The sequence below is a fragment of the Plectropomus leopardus genome, chromosome 10 (assembly GCF_026936395.1).
Source record: "Plectropomus leopardus strain MGB_pleo_1.0 chromosome 10, ASM2693639v1, whole genome shotgun sequence".
NCBI lineage: Eukaryota > Metazoa > Chordata > Actinopteri > Perciformes > Serranidae > Plectropomus > Plectropomus leopardus.
Window position 1 is genome coordinate 31,545,822 of NC_142185.1, and position 26,130 is coordinate 31,571,951.

Below are 26,130 nucleotides of genomic sequence, written 5' to 3' on the forward strand. Positions count from 1 at the left end.
CTGAACATGCAAAGTAACATAAGTGATCAAATAAAGTGTAGTGAAGTAAAAAGTACAGTATTTCCCTCTGAGATGTATTGGAGTAGACGTGTGCTACAAAGTGGCATAAAATGGAAAAACTCAAAGTACAAATACCTCAAAATTGTACTTAAGCACATTGAGCCATTTGAGTTGAGTGAGTACAATCACTTACTTACATTACTTTCTCTTGTCCATTTCTTAGTTATTGTTTTTGTAATATGTTTGTCTGATAAGCACTGATTTGACTTTAGTTGCTAATATTTGTTTTTCTGTGGATTACGTCACAGCCCGCTGCCTGCACGCGCAGGTTGAAGGGTTGAACCCGGCCGGGTACCAGCGCTCTCTGTAATCCCACAATGCAGAGCGCATGGCGCGTCATTGGAGAGGGACGACGATGATGGCGGCGGTCGGTGCACCAGAAGTGATCACACAGCTGGAAAGCGCTGCCAAAGTTTTAATGGTGAGAAATTCAGCGTTGTTTCGTAGCTACGAAGGCCGGGGCGGGACGTTGGCGTTAACTTTGTGCCCGCGGCGGGGTACACCCGCGCGGTTTTCCCGGGTTTTGTTGTTAAATGTGTTCAGTTTTTCACCTCAGAGAAACGGTACGCGAGCGATGCGTGGCGCCTTCTCGTCTCTTGCTTCTCTCCATCCCGCAAAAATACCAACATTTCCCGACTCTTCTTCATTTCCCCGCTTCCTCGTGAACCACCGCCGACCTCAAAAACGTCTCCCCGTGTTTGGGAGCTTGTTTTAAGGCGGCTCGGGAAACTTGTGCGGGTCGTGTTGAGCCGTTTGAGCCGTTAAGTTTTATTACAGTCAGTGTGGACAGTTGGAGCATCCCGGTGCTGTTGATTCACTCCGTCTGTAGCTTTAGCTCATCCTAAAACACTCATTTATATCCAGAGTGTGTTTGTTTTCCCCTCGGCCTCTCTGAAATAAACACCCGGACACCCCGGCTAACAGCGGCTAACCATGTGCCTGTCATGGGTCGCTGTGTTGGGGGTAAATTAGCTAGCTAGAGCTTCTTCTTGCTTTCTGCCATTTTGCTTTCTGTGTTATGGTTTCTGCTCGTTGCTCCGTTTTAAAATATGATCCTGACGGAGATAAATGTCTGTTTTCGAGGATTATTTTCTTCATTTGAACGTTTGAAGCACTTTCCCTTCACATGTTCGTCAGCAGGTGTGCTCTGAATATGATGGTTAGCAATGTGTGCCATTGTTTTCAGCTGTTGTGGATTGTAAAGTAAAAGTTTTTCTGTCCAGATCAATAAGGGGTAAATTAATGATATGAGCAGCTTTAAAACTGTTGTTTATAAAATGCTTTGACAGACAAAGCAAATGCAGGAATTCAGGGAGTATTAAAAAATACACATCAGCAATCAGAAAAAGGTGTAGGACAGTCAAAAGGACAGAACAAAATACATATACAACAATAATAAAGTAAATAAATATAGTTTTTAAAAAATGAATGCAATAAAAGATGATAAAAATAATAAAAGAGGGAATCTAACAAGACATGACGACATCACATCAGTGGGGTTAAAACAAAGATGGGATCATAAAAACAGTTGAATAACAGATAGATGAGCAAGTAGATAAACTAAAACATGACGATCAGCCTATAAGAAGTATGGGGTACAAACAAATAGAGTAAGAGCAGTTAAATTACTAGAGGAAGAGATTTAAAAATAGAATAAAATGAAATAAAATATAACAATAAAAAAGCCTGTGTGACAGGTTAGGAAACAGTCTATTTTGGCTCACAAGAATACAAATACAGTTAAAATAATAATAATAAAGCTAACTGTCATGTAGGACTAACTGTTAAATAGGGCCACACAGCGTTAAAGCATTAGGTTTCCAACAATTGCACAAGGATTCATGGTAACAGTGAGCCTATCATCAGTGTTGTTTACTGTAAATTAAATGATTTTTCTTTTTTTTAAGAAAAAACAATAAACAACAACAAGTGGTAGCCCCCCTGCAATAACTTTAAGGGCCCCCAAGGGCTTGTGGACCCCCTGTTGGAGACCTAGATGATAAAGCATATGTTTTATCATTAAGTACAATGCTCTTGATTTAATATAAACTGTTTATTTGACTGTTTATTCAAAGTCAGTTGAACAGGACGGTGGTGGTCAGTGTAGCATTAGATCCGTTTCAGGTTGACTTTTTTAACATGATATAACGCTGATTTCTGTCGGTAACTTTGTGGCGAAGAAGTCTTGGATGTTGTGCGCTCTTTTTTTTTCTTAAGTATATAAATTTTAGTTAGGGATGGAACTGTGCGCAGTTTTATCACGGACAATGAGAAAAAACTCCACTCACAATAATTTGATCGTAATTTGATCGAATTTTGATTATCAGGATAATCTTGAATATTGTGTCCAGCAGCACTCAGGGACACTACAACAATTAAAGGGACTCTGCAAAAAAACAGGCTACATGTGCACCAACCTCACAAGACTTTATAGAGGGAATATCTCCAGGACCTTAAACAGTTTTATATTCAATTTTGTCAATATGAGGCCTTAAAAAAACATTAAGTAGTTTTAAATTTGAAATTTTGAGGTCTGAATTTTCACAGTTAATCTTATTTTAATGCCTTTTTGGCTTCTTTAAACTTACCACTGAACCCAATGCTGCTTCTTTACTTTCTACTTACACTTACCTGTTGATAAAATGTAGATTAACCTAACTCACTCTAATAACCATATTCTTATGAAACCCAGCTCTGCACAGGAACACATGTATGTCACTTGTCTTTATACTTGCATGCAATTTTTGAATATAAAAGATTACTTTGCATCTCAAATAACCAGGGGGTGTAACAGTAAGTTGTAAAATTTCATCCACTACAATGCAATTACAATTTATTTAAATGATTTGAGGGGATGTAATAGACCCTATTATACAGGTGCTTTAATGCAAAGTGGCTCAAAAGCATTACGAATTACAAACCCTCTGCAAGAGTTTTTGATTTTACTGCAGGACAGTTGTATTAGGTCTGTGTTAGTTAGCCAGAGTCCTCCAGGGGGTCGCCAGAATTAGTTTATTTTCCTTATTTATTTCACAAATGAACTGTGTCCGATTTGAGTAAGAGTCATAACAGTGGTTATTCTGATAATAGGTTTGGCTTCCTTTTAGTGGACTGTTTAGCTGTAAAACGAGATTGTTTGTGACCTGGCCGCCTTGTTTAAAACTTTGGAGGTGAAACGAACCACCACCGCGCACCTGATTTTACAGCTAAATAGCACTCTAAAATATGTTTCTCAAGACATGTGAGACGAAAACTAGGCAATGCAACCACAGAATATTGATTCATATGTGATCATCGCTGACTGCAGCTCACATGCAGTGATTGACATGACTGACAGCAGCGTTAGAGAGTCCTCTGCTGTGATTGGTTGTTTTGGTTCAGCCGCAGTTAGATTCAAGAAATGTAATGAAGAGATTTTTTTACAGACTGTCTGTCTCTGTACTACTGAGACAGACAGTCTGTAAAAAAAATACTACAATTTAGAAATATTCATCAGTGCAGCCTTAAACTTTCTTTTAATTAAAGTTATTTAATCTTATTGAGACTTTTATTTCATTATTTTTACGTTTTAGGTCACATCAGAATCTGTTACTCTGACACAAGTCATAGTGTGTTGTGTGTCTGCCAGCTCATCATGGTATATTATGTGGCTCAAAGTGTGTGTGTGTGTGTGTGTGTGTGTGTGTGTGTGTGTGTGTGTGTGTGTGTGTGTGTGTGTGTGTGTGTGTGTGTGTGTGAGTGTGTGTGTGAGTGAGTGTGTGTGTGTGTGTGTGTGTGAGTGTGTGTGTGTGTGTGTGTGTGTGTGTGTGTGTGTGTGTGTGTGTGTGTGTGTGTGTGCACTCTCAGATAAAAGGGTCTTTCTTTCCTCTGTAGCCCTCAGCCTCAGAGCTGCTTTTACTGCAATTAGGACAGGAATGTGACTTTCCTGCTGAGCTGTATGGCGACTCTGCTCAATAAAAGGCTGTCAGAGTGTGTGTGTGTGTGTGTGTGTGTGTGTGTGTGTGTGTGTGTGTGTGTGTGTTGCACTTTCATGTTTTGAGCTGTTATCATGAGAGGTTTTCTCTTATTGACTGTTTTGTTTGTACTTTTCCTGTGAATATTACTATATATATATATATATATATAATATTAAGTATCGATACCAGGGCTTGTGATAATAATACTCCTTCCTATAGTACTGTTTTTATACTGAACTCTGAATGTTTGCTGTACTCTCAGAGTGGTTGCTGTACATACTGTATAGACTCTAATCTTGGCAAACCACTTATAGTGCCTCCTGTCTTGGGTTTCAAACGTGTCCAACTGCATGATTGGCTGTTAATTAGCCAATCAGGGCTAATCAGGGGGTGGTTACCAATATTAACCAAAGGGGATGCTCTACATGCTGTACTGAACAATTTATTTTTTCAAACTCTTCTTACATCCTCTCTTGTCCTCTCCTGTCTGCTCTGTGTAAACAGCCTGCAGTTCTGTTGAGATTCACAGATTTTTTTGTCTCGTGGCTGTTGGCCTCAGCAGAGTCATATAAGGCTTCCCAGTTTTGTTGAAGTGCGCAAAATGTAATATTTTTTACAGGATTTGGTTCATGCAAACGATTATTTTTTGGTTAAAATTTAAATGTGACATATAAAATGAAGCGATTAGAAGGAAAATTGCTGTTTTAGGGGTAGATTGAGTTATTTTTCTTGACCAACATGATTCCATAAAGGACCGTCAAAAATTAGCTGATAATTTCTGTCTTTACAGTTTCTGGCTGTGATAAATGGTGCAGTTATGGCAAACTTTAAAAGAAAAGATGCCTTTCACACCCGATGGCGTGTTGTGGGTTTTAAATAAAGCAATTAGGTCAAAAGCACAGGAGAGCTTTGTTGGCTAAAGTATTTATAATCGACTTTGGGTTTTAAATTTTACTGATCGTTGGACGACAGTTGTCTTACAGGTTGCCTGTTGAATAGGCCTGCATCTGGGTTTGTTAGCACTGTGACGCAAGTTTAATCCATATCTCATCGATTAAAATAGCAGATTTGTGCAAACAAAATCTAAAAAATCACATGTATAAAAGCAAATGAGATGTTCTGAGAAATGTGGGAACATAGAAGTAAGTTTGTCTATAAATAAAATGTTTGTGTGTTTGTTTACAGGCACCGCCGTCCATGGTCAGCACAGAACAGAGGCAGCATGCTGAGCACATATTCCTCTCCTTCAGGAAATCCAAATCCCCTTTTGCCATCTGCAAGCACATCTTAGGTAACTAATGATGTAATCATCCTACATGATCTTTTATAAACACGAATTTATCCAGAGAGGACTGTTCTGTTTTATATAGAAATGAGAGCAGTTATGTGTCTACGGCCGTTTAAGAAGAAGAGGGTGTTTGAGTTTCACTTTACTTTTATTTTAGTCAAGTATCTCCATTCAATCTTTGCTTCAGCCATTGATGTTCTCAGGGCTCCTGTGGATCCTTAAAACGTTTTTAGAGGAATTAAATTCATTATTCTGAGAATAAGGCCTTAATTCATGCTAAATTGGCTTAGATTAACCTTTCAAAAGATTTAAAAATTCTTTTTTTCTGACGTTGTATTGTAAAACCATAAGATAATTGGGAACAGCCTTTTTTTGTTCAATATTTTGATCAATTCCTTTTCTCAAACTTGTCATGATGGGAATTCAAATCTTAAAATCTTACATGCAGATTGAGAAACAAAATCGCCCAGAAAAACGTCCAGAAATGCCAGATATTTCCCACTTCTGTTGGTAAACTACATCGATACTTTCATGATAAAATAATATGTTCGTTGTCTTCCGTGTGTTCATGGATTGTTTTTTCAAAATTTAACACAGATCATGTAACTTTATTTTTTCAAAAGTCATGTTAAATGATACATAAATATTTGTGCTTCTTCAGTTTTGATTATTAGAAAATTGGTCTTAAACACAGTTCCAAGTTACAATAAAAAAGTCTTAAAAAGTCTTAAATCTACATTCCCTTAAGCTGCAGGATACCTGGTTATGCTCACAGACCTTCTGCCACAAACCTTAACTAAGGTCACAAACCCTAATTAAAATTATCGTTGTCATATATTTTATCCATCGCATCTGTATGAAGGAGGGTAGACTAAATATCAGAAACACCTCTCTGTGTAATTCAGTACAATTCAACAGCAATATGAAACTTAACGTTATACACTTTATGAAGGATTTATTGCAGGACTGACGTGTTAGACTGCATTCATTATAGCGACGTGTACCCTATAAACTGCTGAGTTTATGTTGCTTGTTGCTGTTTGCATCATAATATAAAGCATATAAAGTTGAGGCTATGTGTATTAAATTGTGCCAAAATAATAAAATTGCCCTGCCTTTTTCCGATCATTAAAACTGCCTCGTAAATTGGGTTGTGTTGCTCACATTAGGTTCCTCTCAGACTAATCATAACTATTAATGTCCAGATCAGACACCAATTACAGTTTAAACAGCTACATCGGCCCCTGTGTAAATGATCTGTAGCTTAAGGTGCAAGTGCATTTTGGGTGTTTCCAACTCCACTTTTTATAGTTAAAATGTGCATAATCTGGGTGCAAAAAAAGGCTCAAGGGGGGCATAAGGGTTTTATTTAGTCCCTCATTTAGTCATAGGTGTGGTTTTGGTTTAACATGAATTCCTTTTAAACGTTATGTTAATGAAGGTTTCTAGGTTTCTTTATTTATACCCAAGGGTAAATTTGTTGTGCAGACAGGAAATTTAGCTATAAGACATCACAATACAGATTTAAAAGACATTAAAACAAATACATAAAAACAAGTATCATCTATTATTAAAATAGTATCAAAGTATAAGTACAGTAAAAGAAGAACTCCTGAGAATGTCAGTAGTGTACGCATACATCCATAAAAATTAATGGTTTAAAAACATTTCAGGAGTAAAAAAAGCACATAAACTTTTATTGTGCGACCACTTTAATCTGGGTTCTCAAATAGGTTACTCTATGTATTGTGGCTTGTTTCACATTGGATATACAAAATGACTATAACGTTAACGTTGAGTATAAATTGTCTCCTCATTTTTGAAATTTTTTTTATAACTGGCAATAGTCTCCAGCAGATTTTCGTCAAATTTTCTGACGAGTGCAACTTGCAGATATTATTGATATATAATTTGGAGAACTGAAAGTTTATTTCCTGCTCACAGGAGTTAAATAAATAGGAGTTAAATAAATCTTCACTTTTAGTGATTCATCGTAACGATGAGTTTAATGGTCGTGTGAGCAGGCGAGGCTGTGTGTTTTTGTATCTGCAGCACTCTGATCATGATTATTTAGTCGCATTTTGACCATGGAGCCTCAGTGCTACTTGCAAATACTATTAATATCTGAGCTAGGATGTTTCCAACTCACAGTGAATAAATTTTCATGTTTAAAAGTGCAGCAGTAACAGCTGAGCAAAAACTTCAACACTTCCAGCGTGAGACAAGTCGGTGCTTCAAAATAAAAACACCAGTGCTTCCACTTTGATTTATTTAATTGTAACAACACTTAATCAGCTTCATTGTAAATGTATTTTATTATAATAAAAAGTTATTCAACTTTTTTTTTATAACAAGACTTTATTAAATTTTATTTATTTATTTATTTTTATTAATTTGACAAGAAAAACCTCTTTAGATTTAGTTTTTAGAGTTAGTTTTTAAAGAGTGTCCTGGCCAAGACAGGCAGCAAGAGAATTAGAGACAACATAAACAAAAATATAAAATCAAAAAACAACTCCCCAAAAAGCTATATAAAACCTAAAAACAATGCAAATCAAAAGTACTACAAAGAAAGACTAAAAAGTACATTGATATATGCTATAAGTGATAAAAAAAACAAAACTACTTTATTCAACTTAATTATAATTGTAGTTCATGTTATATTTTTTATTTTAGTAATTTCTGCTAGTTTGGAGGAGATTTTAAAATGTTGATTTATAATGTGTATCGAGATGTACGCTAAAAATATTGTGATATTATTTTAAAGTCATATCCCCAGCCCTTTTTACATGTGTGTGAACACAAAGCAGAAATGAGTTTTCCCAGCAATTCACTTTAACCCACTTCTCTTTTCTCACCGTTGTCATCCTCCCTCCTTATATGTCTCCTCTCCCTCCTCCTCCTTTTCCTCTCCAGAGACCAGTAAGGTGGACTATGTGCTGTTCCAGGCAGCCACAGCCATCATGGAGGCGGTGGTGCGGGAGTGGATCCTGCTGGAGAAGACCAGCATCGAGTCGCTGCGGGCGTTCCTCCTCACCTACGTCTTACAGAGACCCAAGTAAGAAAGACGGAAAGAGGCGTATTTAAACCTGTATGTGCGTTTCACAGGAGCATTAAGTATGTGTGACCTATATGGACCTCCATTCGTGAGTGGTGGGATTTCACAAGAACACGGATAGACCTCATCTCCTGTTACATAAGTCTAAATCACTGAAAAATGGGTCATTAAGGAGCCTTTAATATTCATCTACAAGCCTTTCAAATCCCTCTGATATGTTATCAATCAATCAGACTTTACACACACGCACAGAGTACACAGGTACGTGGGTAAAAAAGTCAAACTTTGTAATTAATTAAAGCAATAAAATGCAATTTCTCATTAAATCAGGAATTGAGGAAATGAGTAAGGAAACACCAAAGGCAGGAATAAAAGATAAAAAAAAATATATATAATGTTAATAATAAATACAATAATTAAATAAGTAGCTAATAAAGGGTAAATAAAAGGCTAACAGAACAAATAATAATAGGTAAAAATGTTAAAAATAATAAATTAATATACCATCTATTAAAACAGACTAAAATGTAAAAATAAAGTCAATAAATAAATAAGTAAAGTTCTAATATATTATTAATGATAAGTAAAATCAATAAATAGCCGATAAAGGGTGAATAGAAGGATAACAGAACAAATAATAATATATAAAATTGTTAAAAATAATAAAATAATATACCATCTAGTAAAACAGAATAAATTGTAAAAATAAATAGTCAATAAATAAGTAAGTAAAGTTAAAAAAAAAACCTGAAAAGGTAGGTCTTGAGTTTGCTCTTAAAATATCACAATATATAAAAATAAATCAGGGTCTTTTTGGATGAGTTAAAAACATCAAAGAAGAGACTAATTTGATAATTGAACCAAGTCTGCCCTGAAGCTGTGACAGATTAACATGTTCAACAAATAAACATGAAGGATTTCTGTTTGCTTTTGTTTGGTGAGACAGTGTGATTTAAAAGGAACTTTTCCGTGTGATGCAGGCCAAAGAAAATAAGCAGCAGCTGTGATTGCACCATCAGAAACAACATTTCTCTCTTACTTTGTTTTTCTTGCTGTTCTCAGTCCCTGCTGTCGGTCAGCGTTGTTGCACTTACTGTAAGTTTCTCTGCACCAGAGCTTTCCTTCAACAAACCACACCTCTCTCGTGTTTTTTTTCTCTCTACAGTCTCCAGAAGTACGTCCGTGAGCAGATCCTGTTGGCTGTGGCGGTCATCGTTAAGAGAGGCTCTTTAGACAAAAGCATCAACTGTAAAAGCATCTTTCATGAGGTCGGGCAGCTCATCAGCAGCGGGAACACCACAGTGGTGAGAAAACATGCAAATATATCAGAACATAATGCTTTTTAATCCATTAATGTCGGTCTGCCACCAAATACTGTCCGTCTCCTCCCAAGCATCGCTCAAACATCGATCCAAATTAGTCAACAAGGAGTTTGAAAGAGACTGAATAAGTATTACATAAATAAAGAGAACATTTTGAGATGTAAATACAATTTTTAGCTTTTTTTTATTATTACTTTACTTATTCAAAAAACTTAGGAAGATCTAATGGACTTATCCAAACAAATCAAAGGAGCGCATGTTTCCTGACACTATTTTGTGATCTCTCTCTACTTCCCCAGAACTATCTTGTACAAAAATTATTTTGTCCATCAGAAGTGTTGCTGTAATGAAACACAACATTAATGATAATAATAAACTTTAATTGTATAGCACCTTTCATACAAGAAATGCAGCTGAACGTGCTTTACGAGAAAGAAATTACATCCACCAAGTGCTTCACATCAGAAGACATAGAATGCATCTTCACATGGATAAAACTACTAAAAATAAGATTAAATAAGGATAAAAATACAGAATGCCTAACATAAGATGGAAAATAAATAAATAAAATAAAACCCATTGACATTTTTGATAAAAATAAGGATAAAGTTAAGGAAAATAAGACATCTTAAAGATGTGCAGCAGTGCGAAGCAGAATGCAAAGCAGCTAAGTTGGAGCTAGTTAAAGGCTAAAGTGAACAGATACGTTTTTTTTAGTTTTCTTTTCAAAATATTCAGCGAGCTGGCTTCTCTGTCTATAGGCAGCGTGTTCCAGAGATTTGGGGCGTAACTAACAAACGCTGCGTCCCCAGTTTTCTTTTGGCTGTTTGTGTACGTTTCTGTAAGTGCATATGTAAGTTCACATTCAAATAAGTGAAAAGTGATACAAATAATGAGATATGACAAGTTTAATCAACAGTAAATTGTGTCTTACATCTAAAACAAAGCCTGTCAATACATGTTCTGGTCTTTTCTCTATTCAGTCCTGTTCTTATTGGCACAGAAGACATAAACAGACTCAGAAACAGTCACCCAAAATACAGATAAATAGTAGAACTTGTGAGTGTATTTAAAGCATCAGAGGAACGCTTGTTAACTGAGTTAAAGCTTTTATCGTATTTATTATATTTAGGACTTGATGGATCACATTGCTGCCCTGGTTACAGACCTCCTGCATGGGATCTGGCTCAGATTACAAGAGAGCTCAGTCTGAAAATAAAAAATGGAACAAAGGCCGTACTGGGGGAGAAAAGAAAGCTCCAGGCATGTTCCTGTGGTTAGAAGAAAGTTTAATAAGGAGTGCCAGTTTTCTTCAGTCGTGCACTCAATTTTGTGTACAACTTCTGTCAAAGTGCTTTTTTCCCATTCATTCTAACATACTTTTGGCTTTCACGTTTGTCTCTGTGAACTTTTGTTATTCAATAAGACGTGTGTGAATGACGCAGCACACCGATGAAACATGGCTGCATGAAGGCAAAGTGTTTGTAGAACTGTATTGGCATGACTTTGTCTCAATGCTCTGTTTTATAAAACAAACAGGTAGCCTTCTCTTAATCCAGTAGGTGGCACTATTTGATTTATTTCCCAAACTAAACGCCAAACTAGAAAAGGGGCAACTGTGAGCCGTGGAGGGCTGAGAGCAGGCGATTTCACTGAAGACGAACAAAACCAGACAGGAGGAAGACGTCAGTAAAGTCATTTAATATAATGTTTGTTTGGAATAAAGTCTCACAATTGCTGTCTGTCTGTCTGTCTAAACTACAGGAAAAAAGACAGTTCACCCCCTGATCAAAAACACATATTTCTCCTCTTACCTGTGGTGCTATTTATCAATCTAGATTGTTTTGTAGTTTGGTTAGGAACTATTTTCTTTCCACAAAATGGGCGGGTGTAGTTTTGTAGAAAGAAAATAGTTTAGATATGAAACTGCTCACAACAAGGTCTGTGGATTATCTTGAGTAAGCGGAGTCATGATTTCTGGAAAGAGACCATCTATCCAACACTCACACCAAAACTAGATTGAGATCTAGATTGATAAAATAAAAGTGGACAAAAATCTTTATACTTAGCTATTTGTATTGGAATTGATGCAACGTGCACGGACAGAATTTGATGTTACTGCGACTCTGAAACATCACCACCAAGTAATCTGCACTAAAGAGAAAACAAAATGTTTTTCCAAAGATTTCATACTTGTTTTTGTTTTCTTAGCCCTTCACTGAGCTGTCTCACCACCAACCACAACTTGCTTTAATGGTTTGCAGCTGCTCCATTTCCTTTGTGTATTGCATTGTGGAGCAATATTATACACCAAGAGCAAAAATCAAATTGCAAACTGACTTTTTTTTCCCAGTAATTTTGTACTTAAAACCTGCTGAGAATTAGTTTGTAATATGGGACAGAGTGGTCTGTCTATATGAACCCTTCCTTCTTTTTGGGTGTTTACTAATGATCAGATTGACCTCAGTATAACTCTTTGAGTAACATTTGAACCGTATGATCCCACAATCCTCTCTGCTGCAGCAAACGCTGGCCTGCTCCATCCTGACCGCTCTGCTCAGCGAGTTCTCCAGCTCCAGTAAGACCAGCAGCATCGGACTCAGCATGGAGTTTCATGGCAGCTGCAAGCGTCTCTTCCAGGTTTGTCTCACACCTCACCTCCTGGTCTGTGTCACTTTATGCTTTTATTCCTGAATTAATTTTTCTGTCCTCGCCTCCAGGAGGACGGCCTGCGTCAGATCTTCATGTTGACCATGGAAGTGCTGCAGGAGTTCAGCCGCAGAGAAAACCTGAACGCCCAGATGTCGTCTGTCTTCCAGCGCTACCTGTCTCTGGCAAACCAGGTCCTCTGCTGGAACTTCCTGCCGCCCAATCATATCCTTTCTATGTCGGAGGCTGACGGGGAGTGTAACACCTCAAAAGGTCAGGAAAACCTAAATATGAGGATTTCTGGATCACTCATGATTTGAAAAATCCTGCAAAAGTGTGGGGAAGAAAAAACAGGTCAGTTACCTTCATAACTATACATTAAGTGCAGCTCATGGCTTAATAGTTCACATTTTGGAATATTTGTTTTTCTTTAAAAGTTTATTTTACAGATTAATTGCACCCAGTTGGGCACAGATTAAATTCTTAAAACTCAAGAAAACCCGAGTTTATGTTTGTAGTTTAAGCCATCAACTTTTATTGGATTGGGAGATTTTATGAAGCAATTTAATTGCTTAAAACTGGCACCATGGCATTTAATTTTCTCACAGAATTCAGATGTATAAAACACAGAAGCAGACAGATGATTGAAATAGTTTTAACAGTTTTACTCAAATATCTTATCTAAATAACTAAATAACATTGCGACTGCTTCATAAGCGGCTAAAAACTCCTTGTAGTCGCGTGAAATAGCAGCCCACCTCCGTGTTTTTGTGCAGTTGATGTTCACAGCTGATGTGTACCATAATGAAGTACATATGAACTGTACGCTCTAGACCACCTCGAGCACAGATCAGTTTACCGTGCCCAGATATAGTTGAAAACGTTCACACTAATCAAAAGAACTGGAATTTGGGGTCCAGTGGACTCAGACCTGGGCCTGGGTCCCTGATACATGTTTCTAATGTATAATTTAGGATTAATATATATATATATGTATATATATATATTTAATTTGATTATTGCACCACTTATATTGCTTATTGTTCAGTATTTGTGTATCTTCACTTGAAGCCCCACGATGTGACATTATCACGATACTTAGGCCATGATACAATATTACTGAGAATGTAAATATTTTGTGATATGCTGAGTATTGTGATAACAAATATAATAATGTACTTCAAATTATGACCTTTTTTCCAACTGCAAGTTGTAGAAAAATGTTGTCAAGATCATTTATTATCTAGTAAGATAAAGTTTTCAATGCACAACATGTATTTAGTGGAATTAAAAAAGCAATAGGCATCAAAAAGTTTCATTTGTATTTGCAGTACATATAGTTTAAAAAAATCTAAAACTATAAAAAAAATCAATACTTTGCGTTTGTGTATCGACACAATATAGTTATGCAAAATATTGCGATGCTATTCTGTCTTGATTTTTTTCGCCCAGAGTTTCTCCCAATATTGGTGGCTTAAAGTACAAAAATAAGACCCAGGTTGTAAAAAGGTTTGTTAAAGGAAATGGAAATGGGTATCCAGAGGAAGAGAGAAAAGTCTTTTTTGTTGAAAAAAGCAGCAGGTTTCAGGTTAAAACAGAGGGTTCATACGGTGGTTAGAAATGCATGTCAGTGGATTCTGCTCCAAATTGTTGGACTTAGTTTTATTAATTATGTGAATATAGATGAGTTTTTTGTGTAGATCAGTATGCATTGTCTCTGTGATGGGTATATGTGTGTTGGTGTTGGTGTGTGTGTGTGTGTGGCGCTACAAATATGTGATACCCAGGAATGCAGATCTGACCATCAGCTTTGCTTTGTAGTGAGAGGCACACATCCATATTATCTTTGCAGTTGGCCGCATTGTTGAGCGAACTTAGGCACTTAGTGTGTTTTATGTGCGTGCATGTATGTGTGTGAGTGTGTGTGCACGATGCAGCCTCATTACGACCTAAATCCCAACCGGCCTGGCATCCTCTCTGCCTGTCTGAGGGGATCTTGAGTGGCGCTCTGCTGCCAGCCAGGGCCATGTATCACTTTCAAAGAGGTGTCTGTGTGTCCATCTCCGTATCATTCCAGCAGCCCTCCACCCCCGCCTTGGCTTGTTGAGGCTCCCCTTGGTATGCCCGGCACGCTCGGTTCGATATGTGTGTGTGTGTTTTTCAAAGACGCACTTTTGAGTCTTTGTGTGTGTGTGTTTTGGCTGTTGCGACACTTTGTTTCAGTTTGTTTATTGAGCCACCAGAGCATTGACTGTATGTGAGTGATTTTATCTGATCTGTCATTGTTTAACAGTTGTTGGAGTTCACTGTAAGTTTGCTTTTATTGCATTTTTTCTGTTTGATATGTCGTGTCTATGTCGTCTAAATCAATGCTTTAAGTCACTTTTAGATGGGAAGATGTTTACACTCATATGGTAAAATATTGCATTTGTCTGGTATTAAATTTATTTAATTCAATGGAAAATTCATAGGTAATTGGGGAAATGTACCAGTTTACCCATAAATGCCTTTGAATTCCCCAAAAATGTACCACCACATAACCAATATATAAAATATATATAACATAAATACAAAATAATAAACACTAAGATAATAGTAAGAAAAGAAAAAAAAAGTCGTTGAAAGTTTTGAAAATGTTATAGTAATGAGGGTTTGACCAGTATTGGTTTTTCAGGGCATATACCAACGCAGATTACTAGAAGTTTATGAGACTGATGACCAATATTAGGAACATATATGCATTTATAATAAAAATGAAAATATTTCTGTCAAAATTTAGAATTTGAAATTTAACCAATTCCAACAAAAAACTTTGTTTAAATGCCTTCAGCAAATGTTTAAGATCAGAGGGAGATACACAGCTGCGGTGGAGCCAAAGTAGCGCACTTTTTCATTAATTAATTTAAAAATTGCAATAACATTGTATTGTTACTTAAGTATCACGATAATATCTTATCATAGCACTTCCGGTGATTTCCACCCATACTTTTTGTATATTTTACAGTAATTTTGTTTAGACTTTAAACTTGCACCTTCGATAAACTTCAGGTTAAATTGAATCACAATTTTGATTTCTTTTACATCTTGAATTGGTCTCATTGTTCCATTTAGATTACACATGGTTTTTAAAGATACCTTTACAAAATCATCAAGTACATTTAAATGACTGAAGTAAAAAGCGATGGATAAATCATAAAAAAATCAGGCCTCATGGTATCAGTTTTCTGGAAATAGAGCTGAAGTTCTCTGGTTTCTTGATGTCGATTGTCGCAGGCCATAGAAGTAGCAAATAAATTCTCGAATCAAGTGGCATTCTCATTGAAATTATGTGTGCATGTGAGTCTATGTTGAACCTACAAGTGTCTGGGCCGCTGTTGAAAAGGAGAACAGATTGATGAAGGCCGCTGGGACGCCTGAATGAGTGTGGTCGCCTGTCTGCAAGTGTCACAACACGCCTGTGCCTGTGCGATGCGATGCAAACGTATGCCAGGACGGGTATCAAGGGGCCTCTCCTTAATTGCATGGCTGACAGCCGCCGCCTTTCACACACGAATACACACGCTCCTCAACCAGCTCAAAGACCCCTTTTTTAAAAAGCGTTTCTTCCTCAGACGAACCGAGCGGCATGCATGTCATCTGTCCTCGCCGCCGTCTGTACCCTTCGGCTGTGGTGTCATCTGGCGGAGGCACGCTTCTCGGGCGTCGGTACGACACCCCGTGTCACTCCACACCGGGCTTGACTCTGCTTGGGGTCGTGGTCAGGCCTCGAGGCTGCGGCGGCAGTCAGGTGCTGTAAATGGCTGTTCGAGCTGACAGATAGATCACCCTCCCACCCTGCTGCCTCCACTCTGCTGGATCAGTCTGCATATCTGGATGCTCTTTGTGTTGTTTAGATGGATTTGGTATGCAGAGGAATCTCCAAAGTAATCTCTGCCACTTGTGTTTCTATAAAAGCCAGTGGCGCTTTGTTCTGTGGCAATCTTGTTTTCTGCCATCTGTTCTTTTCTTCAGCAGAGAGGAATGTGTAGATTTCATGGTGTATCAGCTCACCAAATCGAAAATTGTTTCAGATTAAGCATGGCCTTCCCCGCCTCTTCTATTGAGGCTCTGTTGTCTTAATCAGCCTCGCCTGGATGCTGCAATCACAACAATTAATGCAAATGAAAACAATACCTGTGCATTCTGCGCGACCTTGCGATTTCGGCCAATCATTGCAACAAAAATTGGGTGGCAGCCGTGGCAGCTGTGCCTGGTGAAATTGTCCCCTCCTGGCTCCTTTACAATCAAGATGACAGAAGATGACCAAAAAAATGGGGATTTATCCATTTCATATTGTGCCTAACTTTAGTGGATCATGACATAGCAAGTATGAAATTTATCTGCAGATGTTCCAATTAAAGACAAGACTAAACTTTTCCACAGATGTCAGCTTTTGGGTAACAGGGAAGGCCAAAACGCGGCCTGAAAGAGAAAGTTAGATTTGTTGTTTCTGGCTGAAACTATTTATGGATAACGTGCGGCCCCCATTAGCTGCTTAAGAGGAGTGAGGAGTCAATGACGGCAAGCTAATATTTGCTTTGAGAGAGACAAACAGACGGACAGAGTGACTGACAGACGGAGAGAGAGATACAGACAGAGAGACAGACGGAAAGGGAGAAAGACAGTCAGAGAGAGACAGACTAGGAGAAAGACAGACACACACACAGACAGACAGACAGGGAGAGACAGAGAGCTATGACACTTGTTTAACAGCACCGCAGTGTGCACACAAGTAATAGGCTGATTGGTCCAGTCGTATCTATTAGTATCTAGTTTGCAAAATTATCTGCAGACAGAAACACAAATGCAAGATCCTCTTCAGGCTGACAGCTGACGGAGATTTAAAAAACACCTGAAAACACTGCAACATGCATTGCTGTGAAATCAGGAATTTTAGGCTGCAACAATACCAAAAAAAGCCTGCAAATCCTGGAGAGACTGGTCAATGTCTTTTTTTTATTTTACTTTTAGTAAAATACTTCATTATAAGAGAAGGAGAGAGAGTGTGACCGCCACTTTTGTATTTTTTACAGCTATTTTTTAGTGAGACGTTAGGAAAGCTGCATGAACTTCCCTGCAGCAGTCACCCCCAGCAGCCTTCAATCCGGAGTTATTCTTGTGCTGAAGAGACGGCTGTCAGCCTAACACTCGACTGAGCCCGGCTCTTTATTCTCATTAGCTGTTCGGAGGTCAATTTATAGGCAGTTTGGCCCTCAGGTTAAGGTTAGGATTTGGAGTGTGTAAGCTGATGCTGGATGTTTTCCTTGGCCCTGACCTGAATGGAGAATCTTTAACTACTGCTGTCTATACACAGACGAGGCAGTGTACAGAAGGGTTAAATGCTGATGCGCATTCAGTAGGAGCATTTGTTTTAATGTGTAAAAATACCTTTCTTTTACACTTAAAAAGATTATGACGTTTCTGAGGCATGTTGGTCTTATCATAAATAACTCGATTAAAAGATTACTTTCTCTTTGCATGTAAGGATGGACATTTTTGTACAGCTCTGTGACAAATGGTTACGATATGTCGGGCCTCACCTTACTTAACCAGCCAGTAGGAGCTACACGTTTTCCAGAAATCGGTTTGGCTAAAAATAAAAAGCCTTACCGTCTGTTTAAGGCCACATTTTGGCCTTTGCTGTGGCTCAAAAACTGACATCCATAAAAAAAGTTGGTCTCACTTTGAACTGAAGCATCTGCAGATAAATCCCAAACCAAATATATTTAGGCATGTTATGGGATTAGTAAATCACAATTTTCATTATCCAGGCGGGACAACTCAACTGTGCGCAGCTGTGCCAACTTACCTGCTGCGACCTTGTCCTGTTAGGTCCTCCACGCAGTGTCATGCCATCGTGCGTTTCTGTAGCAGAGAATTTCGCCTACCCAATTCTGTGGACTGCTTCCTATTCCTTGATATTTGTGCTTTTACATAAGCGAGGGTATGTCTTAAACCCTTTGAAACCTGAGCAAATTTGCTCAATTTCCTTGGAAAGAAGGCAATGAGCACCTTAACAAGAAATGACTGAAAAATTACCAAGAAATTAGTTAAAAGTTACAAGAATATTACCTGAAAATAGCAATAAAAAGAGAGAGAGAAAATCAGGAAAAAGTGCCCATAAATATAGATAATAATAAATATATGTGTATTTCTATAATGTAATTTAAGTGTATGACTAAAATAATCATAATATTTTCTTGATATTCTTGATTTTCTTAATTATTCCTAGTTATTTGATGACTCTCTTTCTTTTATGAAAGATCATTTTCAGCTCATTTCTTTGTCATCTTTAAAAAAATGTATGCAATTTATGTGAAATTTCATGCCAAGTTGCTGTTTGCCTTTTCCCCATGTATTTAAAAGAAATCTAGCCAGTTTGCTCATTTTCAAACCTGCGAAAGGCGTCTGAGGGCAGCACAAGAAAACTGGTGTCGATCCAGGTTTTAAGGGGTTAAAAGGTTTATCTGTTTTAATTGGATTTGTTGTTGTCATTTCCTACTTTGTTGTTCTGTAGCCTACAGACAAAGTTAATGTAGTTAAAGTCCAGTAATGAACGACATGGATCAAATATTTGTGGCTTTTTTTCAGTGATTAAAATCACTTTCATCCTCATTAATTACAAGAATTGTCTCGACTGGTCGCCATCAGCTCAGATGTGCAATCTACTGAGTGGACTTTTTTAGTTTTCCACTGTGTTGCTGCTTTTATTCAAACTGTATTTAGCTCACATTATTGTCTCTGAGCCCTTTACTCTCTCACAGGAGATGTTGCATTTTACGCTTCTAATTGAACTTAAATACAGTAAAGAAAACCAAAGAGTTGGCAGGAGCTGCAGAAACCACCATGGAGATTTTCCTCCACAACTTATCACTTCATGATCTCAGAGGCATAATTGATGTGTTATTGGTTTATTCAGAAGTGGGAGATTCAAAGACAACTGCTGTCTAAACAGATGGGGGCCAAACAGTGGAAGGAAATGGGAAGGAGGGGGTTGGGTCAGTGAGGAGGTATTCCTGGACTGTTATTTCACATGGCGAGGCTGCAGGGGAGACTTAAAGCAGGATATATCACTTAAACCCCACCACGCGCCATAGCATAGCGCTGCGCTCTGTGCACGGCCGCTGGCAGACGCTCAGCCGGTCTTCCTGTTCAGCGGGTCCATCCTCAGTCAGCAGGATCAACCCTAATGAATAGAGGATACAGGAGAAGCTCGCTAATCCTCAATCCTTGGGCACGAAGGTTGCCCAGGCCTGCAAGATGTTGAGATCGCTGAGATTGTCCACTTAAACTGGTCATGAAGATCATATCAGATTGATCTGTGAAGTGTTTTGTACAAGGTCTGCAAATTGTTGATGAAAGAGAAGCTGAGGATGTGAAATGTGAAGCCAAATTTGATTTGTCGCGCTTGAGCTTAACTTATAAACTTTTCCAAGGGTGTGTCATGGTTTAGTCCATTAGTAACAAATTAAACACACTCTGCATTAGCTAAGGTTTTTTTTTTTTTAAACTTTCCAGGCACCTGTTGGTTTCCATTAATTTTTGGTGGGTATTAAAAATTTGTTAGACTTTTGAAACCTCCCTCTGAGTATAAAACCTCTTCCTACCTTAGGTCATCAATTACTGACGCTTTGCAACACGATTCATGCTGCGAAACAGTTGTGTGTTAGGTTTTGGCAAAAAAAGCTACTTCATAAGGTTTAGAAAAAACATCATGCTTTGGACTAAAATAAGTCGTTTCTTACACAATGCCATGTGACATAAATTCGCCACCTGAGTGCTGTCAGTGCACAACGATTGTGTGCAAGATAAGATAAGATAAACTTAATTGTACTTAAGGGAATTTGTATGTTTGACACAGCTGTATGACATTGGATACATAACAATACATTAACCACAGGGCAAACAATATATAGTGGACAGCATGGAATCATTAAATATTGCAATGAAATATTGCACCCACCCCATTATAAATTAACCATAATAAAAGACGATTAATACTATAAAAAGCCTAAAAAACTTGATTGTGTGATTCTTTAATTAGTGCAAACTAAAGCAGCTAATCTTGCCTCTTAATTAACCTTCTCCTCAGCTCAGCGAGACGCTACCACTATGAGGGATTAGCCGATTGTTTGTTCACTAATGCAATAGATGTCGGGAGGAAGGAAAACTCAGAACCGTTACTTTTGCATCTGCTTGCACTATGACTATTAATTATAGAGGATTAAAGCAAAAAATGACTTATGGTGTCACACTAAAGGATGTCTAAAGGTCTGCCATAATTCTCATGTCATGTTATTAGTATTAGTGTATTATACTTTTTAGTAACAATTAATTATCATAAAATTTTGTACAATAGTTCATGGTCGCCAGAAGATGGAAATCCTACTGACTTTTGTCATCCCTTTGTGCCACCATAAGGGTGGACATCTATAGATTTTTTGTAATGTCTTGGCACCTTGCCGACGCCTTGGGCCCCAAAGCTTCACCGTCAGGTGAGTGAGGGAGACACCGTATGCTTCACGGCTTTACTGTCAGGTGGGAGGAGATCATGCGGTGAGGCAGAGATGCCCGTGACAGTTTTTAGAGTCAGCTGACTGCGCGCCATGGAGCTTCAGTGTTAGGTGAGAGAGAGCCCGGTGTGCCTCCAGCAGCTTGTTAGCAGTTGTAACACTTTATAGTTTGTAAAGTTAAAAAAAAAACTCAGACAGTTACGCAATACAAAAATCTGTTCTAAATTAGTCTGTTAAATTTCGTTGTGCGTCTGAAATAATAAGTGTCCTCATTGTGGAAGATATTGAAATTCACCTGCTCTGTGCTGCAGGACAGAGCTCCACTTGTGGTGAGCTGCGGGGGGGCTCACGTGTTTGTGCTGCTCACACCGACACAGAAATGGCTCGACTCAGTCAATAAACCGTTAATAACTGTAAAATGACCATTTCTCTGTGTGTGTGTGTGTGTGTGTGTGTGTGTGTGTGTGTGTGTGTGTGTGTGTGTGTGTGTGTGTGTGTGTGTGTGTGTGTGTGTGTGTGTGTGTGTGTGTGTGTGTGTGTGTGTGTGTGTGTCGGGCGCAGCAGCAGGATCACTGAATTGGCATTCATCCTCTACAAAAAAAAAAGGAATATCCAGATCCCTAAATTAAAAACTGAATACGTACCCAATTAAGGAATACTGTGTTTGGGTCAATGTTTGGGTCCAGCCTTTGCAATCGTTGTTATGGATTTCCATGAAACTTGGTGCAGATATCCGTGGTGACCAGGGGACGATCCCTTAACTTTTCTCCAACGCAATCACTGCTTCAAAAGTTGCATTTATCCAGTAAATATCTTAATATTTACTTAATGGATTGGCACAAAACTTATCAGACATTCATGCCCCCCTTGGGATCATTTGTCTCAGTTTTAGTGATCCTCTTAATTTCCATCTAGCACCTTTAGCAGGTCAAAACTCGAATTTGTACTGTTCTTAGTGTTTCGTGCTAATCGGCAAATGTTATCCTGTTAACATGCTGAACTAAGATTGAGAACATGGTAAACATTTTAACCTGCTATTAGTGCTGTCATTATGAGCAAGTTTAGCATGCTGACATTTGTTTTCAGCTCAAATCACCACTGTGCCCACGCACAGTCTCACAGAGCTGCGACGACTCCACACTCTTGTTTATAAAGAGTTTGTGATGAAGTAAAACAGTTTTGTTAGAATTAAATTTATAGCTACTACATATTGGTTTACTTGTGGTATTAAGTCAGAAAATGACAAGATTGAAATTTTGGTGTTGACATATTTTGTTTGTTTTCGTGGTCGGCATCACTCAGCCTCTCTTGTACATTCAGACAGAGCTCAGCCCACATTTGCTGTTTTGTAGTCATGTGGTTAGTTTATGCATCACAGCGCACGCTGAATTACAGCCCGTGAAGGAAAGAATGATGGCTTTTTATTGCAACTATGCTCCGTCATGCTTTGAAGTGGAGAGCTGCGCATTGACGCACACTACCTGGGCTAAGGTTCACATGCAAAACCATAAATACCAAAAGTCCGAGTGTCTGTCACTGAAGACGTGGAGCAGCTTGCTTTGGTCAAGTCAGAATAAATAGAATCAAGGCAGGAAATTAAAGTTGAATTGCTGGATGTTTCTCTGCCAAAGTAACTGGCAGTAACTACCAGCAGCCGTTTTATTGGCGTTTGACTGGTGGCTGGCGTTAATTAAGGTATTACAGTGTGTGTTTATGTGTCTGTGTGCCTGCAGATTTGGCAACCACGTGTGGGAACTAAACATGCATGAATCTCTTCACGGGTGTTTGATTTAAACTCTTGTGGTTTCATTGGCTGTGTATCAGGTCAGTCAAATGTGTGTCTGTTTATCTGTCAGTCCGTCTTATCTTTCCAGTGGAAAATTGACGTGTCACATTAGTTATTCTTGAGCCTGCTGGAAGGGTTGAGATAGTAGCAGGTGATGTCTTTTAAAAACCCACCAAACCCACAGCCACATGTCCTAGTCACTCCGCGCACATTACTCATCCTGGAGGCATGTACACTTCTACACATCCACACACACACACACACACACACACACACACACACACACACACAGACTGTCCATCTTTTTTCAGCAGAGTGGAAAGCATGCTTGAAGTTGTAAATTCATTTCACAACTCAGCAAGTTGGATTTTTCCTCCAAATTTTAGAGCTTTTTTAAAATATGTTTTCATGTATTTTGCTCTTTTATCTGTTTTAAATTTAGGAGGTTGTTCTTTTACTGACATTCTGTATTCTTTTTATGAAATAATCTTTTAAATTTGCATCCTGTTTATATATTTGGTATTTTCCCTGACAGAAATGTAACCTGCTGTATATGAGCTTATTTCTGTCATCCACATTTTACTTTTTGAACTTGCTTTTGTTATTTTGCCCTGGCACCTCTTGCTGTTTATGTATAGTCTCAGTGCTGCTCGATATTTGTGCTCTCATGTTCTTTATCATTTTACTTTTTAAGTTGTATTTAGCCTTTATTTATCCAGGTTAGCTCCACTGAGCTCAAATGTGTCTTCACAAGGGAGACCTGGCAAAGAATAGCAGCAACAGAGTTTCAACACTTAAAAGCTTTTAAAAGCACATAAACTTAAGTAACAAAAACATAAATCTTCAGATTTATGTATACTGTAAAGAACTGTAAATAAGTGTAAGTGTGAAGAGGTGGCGGGATTACATGGGTTTCTGATATTAAATTTTTATTCTGTCTTTTAATCTGGTAAGCGCTTAATTCTTAAACTTGCACAGTTCCATGTGAATTGTTTAAGTACCTAAATGTTGTGATTTAATGAGTCAGACCTGAAGTCAGGATTCTTTGTCACGTTAATGCTGTTGCACATATTCTTTTAATCCCAGCAAACTCACAAGATGAGCATCAGAGAAATAGAAGGAAAAAGTCTTATTATCACCTACAAGTCTTCAGTGTGTCTTTCATGCATCAGTAAATTACTCGTAAAAATCTTGTCATTTTCTGGTTGTTCCAGCCTTTCAAGATAAGATGAGATGAACCTTTATTGATCCTCAGCAGGGGAAATCAGCTGCAGAAGCACAAAGACAGAAATTGTACAGATGAGTAGAGAAAGTAAAACAAATAAATAGTAAGAGGTATAAAAAAACTAATATATAAATAGAATAAAAGATAGAAACTGTGCAGGGGCATTTGAGGACTAAAATTGCAAAAGTAACTGTATATTTGAGTTTTTCAGGTTTTGGACTTCTATGCACCTTTTCCCCCAAACCTTCCATTTACAGGAGCTGCTTTAAAGTTGTAATAAACATTTTAACTGTGCTCTATCGAAACTGCTTGATTGTTCCTCTCAGGAGGTGGCTTACAAGTTTTTTTTATTCTACTTTCATTTGTTTTCAAGCGATGTTTTGGAGTCTAAAATGACATATTCTTAGTGCACTTGTAGTATAGTAAGTATTTTGAGTAATGAAATTGGTCTCATATTCTGGTCTCTTTAGGCATCCTGTTTCCCACCTAGTCACGAGGGTTTCTGCTTTTTTTTTTCTGTCACAACCTGTCAGACCCATTTTACGTCTCTGTCTGGCTGTGTAAAAAGTAGCTGTGTAGTTATCATTCCTGAGGTCTCTTGTGAGTTTTGTCTCAGTCATATGATCTTTTAGGAGGGTTTGTACAACTTCTGTCACTGAGGTGGTCCCTCCCTGCGGAGACGGCCTCCCGTCTGCAGGCCACAGGAGTTGGTCAGTTCCACTTGTAGTAGGAAAAAGTGTCATCATGTTATGTTTTTGTCTGTCTTCTATCTACGGGATTTGCAGGGTAAAAAGCCAGTTCGGTGAAGATTTATTTAATCTTAAACGGCATCAAGACGGACATGAAAGTTGCAGGCCATGTCTATAAAGAACTAAGAGCTGGTATAAAACAAATGAACATGAAGCTACACATATTGAAGCACTCTACTTGCTTACTCTGAACTCTTCGACTTGTGGTAGAAGCTGCAGTAGTTTTAGTAGAAGTAGTAATACTACTAGTTCTCATTCCTTCTCGCTTCATAAAGGTTCAGATAGAGGTCTTCTGCCTCACCACGACTATTTTTAACAAGGCCTGAAAGCCAAGCATTGGGGACACACACACACACACACACACACACACACACACACACACACACACACACACACACACACAATCCCACAGACCCTAAGACAGGTGCCAACTTTTGTGCCGAAAAGCGTGGTGTGGTGTGTTGTGGTGGGGTGTGTGCGCGGGGAGTGACTGCGGGCTGGTGTCGGAGGAATGCTTGACCTCGCCGGCCTCTCGCCGCTCTTTGGCTTTGATCAAACATTCCTCTGGAAGTTTCCCCCATCTGCTGTCACCGAGCCGCGGGGCAGTAATACGGTCTGTGTGCGTTTTTATGTGTTTTGTGTGGGTGATGGAAGACGGAGAAAAAAAAGTGTAATTTTTAAAAAATCTGATTTATTTTTTCATTGCAAGATTGATTCATTTTTTATGAGCAAGCATGAAGAAAAAACATTTGCAGAGTGTAAAATATTGGAACAAAACCTGCACAAAGACGAATAAATTACTGGTGGTCTTAGTAGAGCTGTAAAGGTACTCTATCCAAAATCCGGGAAATGTAAAACAATACATGAAATTTGTGAAACCCCTAAAGCTCCACTAGTCAATTGTTAAAACCCACAGAACTTTATTGTGTTTTTTATTGGAGATTACAGTTTTCAAATATACCAAATAAAATAAAAAGTTCAAACAGTAACTGAAAACCCTGGAAAGTCGTGGAATTCCAATGTCATTTTCAAGGCCTAGAAAGTGAAGGAAATAGCCAAACCCTTGACAGTTTTGGAAAAGTCATGGAATTTTGTTGTGTGTAAAAAAAAAAAAAAAAAAAAAATGTTACAGTAATCTTTCATGCCTTCTATGTGATGTTGCATAACAGCAAATTTATTTTCTGCAACTGCTGACATAAGCGCATCTCTAGTTAGCGTCAGTGAGTGGCGTTTCGTTTACCATCACATACAGTTCTTCATTTATTTCCTCGTCTCCGTCTCTCCCTCTATACTGGCTAGCTGGAGGTATGTTTGAATTTGAATCTGATATGTTTTAATAATTTCAAGCAAGTCTGGCAAAAAAACAATGTTATGACACTGTGATTTAACATGTAGAGTCCTGAATCCCAGCTGTTGACATGGGCAGTCTTGAGCGTTCAGTCCTCACTCGGAGCGCCCAAGCACACTTTAGTTTCATTTTACCTG

The 26,130-nt window shown here is 38.2% G+C and overlaps 1 protein-coding gene across 1 annotated transcript in view; it reads left to right on the forward strand.

Annotated features, from left to right (window-relative positions):
- Window positions 1–248: 248 nt before the first annotated feature.
- Window positions 249–26,130, forward strand: part of xpo4 (exportin 4) — a 69,367-nt gene continuing 43,485 nt past the window's right edge. The window contains exons 1-6 of the mRNA XM_088083590.1: window positions 249–481; window positions 5,202–5,307; window positions 8,221–8,362; window positions 9,528–9,666; window positions 12,208–12,324; window positions 12,405–12,557. Of these exons, the coding sequence (XP_087939716.1) occupies window positions 389–481; window positions 5,202–5,307; window positions 8,221–8,362; window positions 9,528–9,666; window positions 12,208–12,324; window positions 12,405–12,557 (750 nt within the window). The 5' untranslated portion in view covers window positions 249–388. The remainder of the gene's footprint in view (window positions 482–5,201; window positions 5,308–8,220; window positions 8,363–9,527; window positions 9,667–12,207; window positions 12,325–12,404; window positions 12,558–26,130) is intronic.